At 49.4% G+C, this 6,922-nt stretch overlaps 1 protein-coding gene across 1 annotated transcript in view; it reads right to left on the bottom strand.

Moving 5' to 3' along the window:
• Positions 1-6,867, bottom strand: part of ATP2C2 (ATPase, Ca++ transporting, type 2C, member 2) — a 24,751-nt gene extending 17,884 nt beyond the window's left edge. The window contains exons 1-3 of the mRNA XM_010133312.1: positions 6,769-6,867; positions 1,673-1,783; positions 605-721 (exon numbers count right to left, since the gene is read on the bottom strand). Of these exons, the coding sequence (XP_010131614.1) occupies positions 605-721; positions 1,673-1,783; positions 6,769-6,867 (327 nt within the window). The remainder of the gene's footprint in view (positions 1-604; positions 722-1,672; positions 1,784-6,768) is intronic.
• Positions 6,868-6,922: the final 55 nt, after the last annotated feature.

Genomic DNA, 6,922 nt, shown 5'->3' with positions numbered 1-6,922 from the left:
AAAAAAAAAAAAAAAAAAAAAAGGGGTGAGCACCAGCTAACAAAAGCTAAACTTAAGGAAAACTCAGCTGGGGAAAACCAAGACAGCAAAGACCTTCTGCCTGGCTCTTTGGGGCAGCTGGTTTGAAATAGTGGCTCTTCACCTTGTCTGAATGTATCTGTAACTGGGGTATCACTAACAGAGACACTAACGCTCACCCGAGCTCTAAGACTGCTTCTTTCTCTGGAGGTTTAGGGCTTTCCCTCACTGGGGTAACTGGAATTAGAGTGGCTTTCAGCTAGTACTGCTTTTCCTCAAACCTTTCATGATTTTATCACTTGCCTTGAAGAGACTAAATATGCTCCAGAAATCCGGTCACTGATCCACAGCTTTTGATTTGTGGTCTGCGCAGAAATAGAAGGGTTTATTTTTATTTTAAGATATTATCTTCACACTAAATGACCCCACATCTAAATCTCACAGTGGCTTTCCCGGGGAAATGGACAGCCTGTTCCTAGGCTGAATCTGAGGAAGTGGAAACCCTGAATATTTCCGTGTAGAGACGTGCTCAGGCCAACCCAGCCGGGTTTTTGCCAGGAAATGAGAATGTGCAGAAAATCCTTACCTGGTCTAGATATTTCTTCCATATCGGCTCTGTATTCTCCACTGAAAATTCATTCCAGCCATGTTTTACCCTGCGCTGTAGCACAGAAAACTCAGAGAGTCCAGTTTGTAAGTCAACCTAGAGGAAAATTTAGAAAAAACAAACAAAACCAAATGTCATGTATTACAGAATAGTTACAGAAAACTTCTTAAGGCAAAGCTTTTGTTAAAAGTAGACTGGGCAAGATGTTAGTGGTTCAGTCCCCCATGAAAAAATCTAAATGTATCCACTGCTTTTCTGCTTTGGTATTTATTTTTGCGAAACTACAAAACTTCATCGACATCACAGAAACCCATGAAGTAAGCACTAGTTAATTCACAAAGATATTTCCACAAGTGGGAAACCATAAAATAGCTAACTATCCCTCCAGCTCTGTCCACGCTGCGGCTGTGGGGAAGCTGGAGGGGAGCTGGGTGGAGCATCTGGTTCTGCCACCACAAACACCCCTGCCAGGGCCCACATCCCCCTATGCGTGGGCAAACAAACCTCAGCAGGAGCCAAACCAGGCGATGGCCACGGCCACGAGGCTGTTTGCTTGGGGTAGAGGTGGCGATGTGAATTTGTATCCAACAATGCCAGCTCCAAGCAAGCTGTTGAGATGTCATCTACGACAATAAATGTGATAGATTCTGCCTCTGAAATGAAACCTGCTAAGAAAAGCAGGGAACAAGGGCCTCATGCATTTGCGCCACATTCTCCAAGGAGCTGCCGATAATTCGAGGGGATGAGCTGCGCAGCCTGTGCCCGGGGCTCCTCCTCCGGCCCTGGCAGAGATGGCAAGCTCTTCATTTTCCAGGCTGGGCGATGGAACTCTCCCAGCTGCAGCTCACAGAGCCACTCACTGCAGTGAAATCCTGCCCCAGGACAAAGAGTAGAACAAATGCCCCATGCTGCGCCAACGCCAGGGTTCATCCTACGGAAAGGTAGCGGAACTGAGCACTCCAGGAGCTGGCATGTGAAACCAAAGACCAACTTTGCTGCCTGGTCTCCTCCCACAGCCAGGTGGCACAGACCCGTAAGAACTCCTACCTTTAAAGCTTTTGCCAAGTCTTCTTTATGGCATTTACAGGCTTCTTTCGGGGGCAGAACTGTCACCTCTTTCTCCTGCTCAATTATTTTCAGCTCACACTCCTCATGGGGCTGAGTAAACGGGATAAAGCAATCATTAGGACAGAGCACAGCTAATAAAAGCACCTCTTCACTTCACTTCTCTTCTCATCCCATTCCCTTCCCTCACCTTCCCAGCTGTGTGACTGCGCCTTTACCTAAATACTCCCTAAATCACAGCACTTTACACCATTCACTAATTAACCCTTATCACAGCCTCAAAGCCAGCTGCACATTCTTGTAGTGGAAGAAAGGCTGTTAGGAGCTGGATTACCAAAGAGAGCAGCACACACGGTCAGAAGATCATGCCAGGCTCTGCTCTTTGCAGGGATCCTGCCTGAAATAAGAGCTTTTCCACACCAGCGTCTCACAGCCTACTGCACAGTCAGTGCTCAGAGCATGGAAAATAACTTTTCCCTTGTTAAAGACATAAAAAATGAACAGAAAATGCAAGCCTGATACCAGCCTTATCTCAGCATTTCCTTAACAGACATCCTAGAAGGGACAAAAAAAGTCCTTCCAGGTTTAAAATTGAGTTTAAATTTTAATTAAAGGAGCTGGAGGGCAGGAAGAGACCCAGACAGGAGGTTAACATGCCTCCAGTCCCCCAGAACCAGCAGGGGAAGCCAGGGCCCAGCTTTATCACTAATATTTACCTTCAGAAAGGTGTGGAGGAAACAAAGGACAAAAGTTTATGGATGTGCCCGAGCCACACACAGCCAGGGCTGGCTGAGGAGGGACAGAAAGGCTGACAGCTCCTCAGGGCCAGGGGCTGCTGTGACATGAACGGCTTTATTGGAAGAGTTCATTTGCATTGATTAGCTTACAACTGTAAGTGATTTTCCCTGGATGAAGGTGGCACGGCTTTTCCTACCAGATAAACAGCATCAGTGATGGAAATGCAGTAGCAGAGCCCCAGCTCCCTCCTCCTCTGCAAAGCACTGCTGGTGCAGAACCCCTTTGCCTCTAATCACATCCTGACATCTCTGACACCAGGCAGTGTCCTGAGCAAACCCCTTCATAAACTCAGCTCTCCTTTTGCATTACTTTCCTTTCTGTTTGCGTTGTGAAGCAGATGTGGGCTGTCAGCACTACCCATTTCCATTTTTAACCTTTATCCTTTAGGCATAACTCAAGCCCAAGAGCACATGACTCCATACAGCAGGGCAGGAAGAAGTAAAAAAAAACAATTATCAGGTTTTCTCTTGCTTCACAAGATCAGGAGATCCTGGAGGCTGCAGAGAGCAGCTGGTCTTGGCTGGGAGCCACGCAGCAGCTCCCCCAGCGCACCTTGGAGCCTGCCCGGTGCTGCCGGTACCTGTGCCACTGCCTCCACATCCCCTCACTCCGGAACAATCCACCGGTTTCTGCACCGTGCGGGAAGGAAGGAAGCACGAGGCTTTCTGCAGAGCACACAGCCCTGCTGTATGCTCTGGCAAACAGCCCCAAAGGTCAGCTCTCAGGATTCCCTCCCCACCTCTGCCTTTACTGAGGTTTTCTTATTCTTTTCCAGCATCTTGGATTACTTCAGCCCAGCCAACGTACCGCAGCCCAGTCACAAGAGGGCCGGATTAGGGAGCCCAATGAGAAGCTCTTTGAACACAGACCCTCTTCTGGTATATTCTTCATCTTGACTAAAAGAAATAAATCAAACCGCTCCCTCAAGAGCCCCTTACATCGTTTTACTTAGGGTGCACGGCAGGAGCTGTGTTTCAGGGCTGCAGGCAGCACATGGAAACTGCCCCAGAGCAAACCAGAGCCCTGCAGCGAGGGGCTGCCTCGCTGGGCTGCCTTATCGGAGGCTCCAGCCATCTCCCACCACCGTGGTTTCACTCCTCTCACGTCAAGTTTCTCTCTCCCCCACTGCTCATCTATGGCAGAGCTGCAGACTTCCCACATGAAATAAAGCTTCTGGTCTCCCTGCTCGCGGGGATGCTTTGTTCAAAAACCCAAAGGGTTTTCCAGAAAAGCTGCTTTTTAAAACTATTCCCTGGTTGTTAAGTTGCCCTCAGGGGTATGTGGGGGCTGACTCAGGCTGGGTGGGCAGTGCCCAGACCGTGCATCATTGCCTCCAGCTGCACATCCCCCTCCCCTCACCCCCACTGTTCCCTTGCTCCTGCTCAAACCTGGCTTCATTTTAATAAATAATAAAAAGCAGATCGTCCTGCTCCCCTTAATCTACAACAAACCCCCTTGAGCTGAAAGATGCCATTGCCATCCCTGCAGAAAACCCCAGAGACCCCAGCTGAGGAGCCTCCCGGTCCACCCAAACCAGCCTCACACACAAAACCCGAGAGTTTAAGGCAACTTCATACATGAGGTCTCCTGGGAGGGAGGTGCTGCAGCCCTCAGCCCAAAAACCTGGCAGAGCTGGAGGGAGGGAGTTAACTCCTTGATTCCTGGAAGCTTTTCAGGAGGGAGAAATTTGGCTGAACACCTCTAAGGGGCTGAAAACACATGTGTGTGTGAGTGAAGTCTGAGTCATGCTGGAGGAAAATCTGTACTATTTAGTTTTATTTTGAGGGTATATAAAGAAATTGGTACCTGCATGATAATAAAACTATTCTGATAAAGGTGCTCTGCATATCTGGGAGGATATGGAGCCTGTGAAACTCCCCAGGAGATAAATGTTCATTGGAGTGAAGCCTGAAATGGAAAAAACGCTCGACCCAAGCTGGAACAGTGACTTAGCCCTGAACATAGGGCAGGTCTGGGAAATATCTGTTCTCTGTTTCATGGCTACTGAATCTTGAATGGCTCAGGTGTTGTGGAGAAAAGGACCAAAAGGGGTTTTGGAGAAGAGAAATGGAACAATTGCAAAGGAAAAGCCCTAGTGGCTCTGAATGAACCCTGATGAAGATCGTAATCCACTAAAATCTACTGCCCAGATGTGCCTGGGGTAGGAGCCAGCTCTTTCAAGGGCTCACAAGAGAAAAAGCCCCTAAACCACAGCAGGTCCCCCATCAGTTGGCAAAAGATCTCCATGATGACCACTTCTCCCAGCAGCTCCATGTATGGAAATGGTGGCCACCCCATGGCGTGCAGACAGACAGATCACCCTGGATGGTGTTACAAAACTCACCCATCTCATTAGGTTAAAAACTATTGGGAGGGGAGGGCTGCAGCCCCTTGGGAAACCTGCCCTGGACTTACCCCCTGGGTTCACTGGATGCTACAGGGGGGGTCCTGGTACATGGGCAAAGGGAAATGGCGATGTGACCCAGGCAGGACATGGGTTTTTCTCTCACTCTCAAACACAGGTACGTGTGCTCATGCATGCACACACACACGCACACACACACACACGCTTGGATGCTCAGATGAAAAACGTTTGGATGTTCTTCAGATTTCTGCAGAAAACACACAGTTCTCATAAACTGTAAACTGGCACCACAAAAATTCCCTGTGCTGCTGACTGGGCCACTGCAGACAAGGAGCTGAAACCGTACACAGCAGAGTCTAGACACAGGCAGTGCTTGTGCTTTGATGCCAACAGGAACTGTCCTGCCATCTCCAGCTAACACTCTCACCTGCGAGCTGCCCATCCCCTCGCAGCTGCCGGCGCTGGAGCTTTTTCTTCACAACCCACATCCTGGCTCGAGTCCCGTCAGAGACTCACCGCTTTAAGGCCCAGGACAACCCTTTGACTAAAATACTTAAGATCTGTAAGAATGAAAGTGCTCTGCAACTGTTTTCAAGTAAAGAAGCAGAACTCCACCCTTAAGAGGAAAAATCAAAAGGGTTTGTATTTGGCGCTAAAGCTGTATCATCACTTATTTTGGCATGACAGAATTGGTACCAGACTAATCGCCCATGTGTGATCAGAAACCTCGGCTTCCCATCAAAGCAGGATCACTGATGCTTTCTGTAACCTCATCAAGATCTTCCTTTCCTGGGATTTTGAGCTCTGTTTCAGTAGTGCAGAGCAGCATCGCACAACACACTGGGTGGTGCAAAGGATAAGAGTTCAGTGTCTTATTTTCTTCTCCCTGTAGCACTGACCAACCCCCATACTGGAAAGACGAGGCTCAGAGGAGAGCAGAGGATTAGCTGAAATGACATCTGAGAAAAGATCTGAGGCAGGCAGTCACAAAAAAGAACACCAAGATCTCGAAGTCTGTGGATGGTGCTTGTTGGGGCAGGACTAAGGGCTAAACCCCCATGCTGAAGGAATTAGACAAATCGAGTTTACATGGGAGAACACCCAACAATTCTGTCATGTGGGAGAAAAAAATGGGGCTTGAGCAATGGAAATCGCTGCGCTGAGCAAATGCAGTAATAAGATAAACCCGGACCCGAAGGTTTTGTGGCGAATAAACAAGGAGAACAGCAAACATGTCACCTAAACCACCACTGGCCACTCTTTGGTCCGTCTGTACCGAGGAGAGGTCGTGAAAGCAGGGAGGGGGAACTCAACCTTCACACACCAGCATTCTTCAAGAAAAGAAAACATTATTTGGAGGAGGACTCTGCAGGTCTGAGCTAAAGCTCTTCTCAGCCATTTGTTACCCGTACCTGCAGGAACGGCTCAGAGGACAGCCTGAGGGGACACAGCCCATCCACCCACAGCCAGCCCCAGTGGCAGGGGGTGCCCCAGGCGACGTGGTGACCCTCGGTCTTCATTTACCCCTCTGCTGAGACAGCGGATGCATTTGGAGCCAGCAGCCCAGGCAGCCTCACGCAGAGCCCATGGCCCACGCAGCAGTCGCTCTCCCATGTGTTTTGTTAATTTTGAACCTCCTCGGCGCAGAGAACGATGTTGCTGGCCAGGACTTTGGCCTGAGCTATACATCCTGGGAGAAGTGCATAGAAACGCGTATCCCCATCTCTCCCCGCTGCCTGGTAAACATCATTAACCTCGTCCCCTGTTGTACAGGGAACGACTTGCAGCAGAGAGGAGAGCACGGCAGCAGCAAGATCAAGTTAACGGTGGGTCAAAGCAGATAAAGTAGACAAAATTAACCCCAATTACACAACTATTTCAGCAGGTCCAGGCAAGAGGCACAGGCAATCCTCACCTTCTCTTCCGGCTCGCCACTTCCAAGGGGCTGATATTTCTGTGCGAAGCGGCAGAATGACCTTTTCTGGAAGAGTTTGGCGAAACCTCGTTCTACCATCTTCGCTGCCCAGCAGTGGGAAGAGCCCTGGGGGCCACCAGGACGGGGCCACCCG

Source organism: Buceros rhinoceros, unplaced genomic scaffold (assembly GCF_000710305.1).
Source record: "Buceros rhinoceros silvestris isolate BGI_N320 unplaced genomic scaffold, ASM71030v1 scaffold10733, whole genome shotgun sequence".
Lineage (NCBI taxonomy): Eukaryota > Metazoa > Chordata > Aves > Bucerotiformes > Bucerotidae > Buceros > Buceros rhinoceros.
This window is presented reverse-complemented; position numbering and strand designations above follow the sequence as displayed.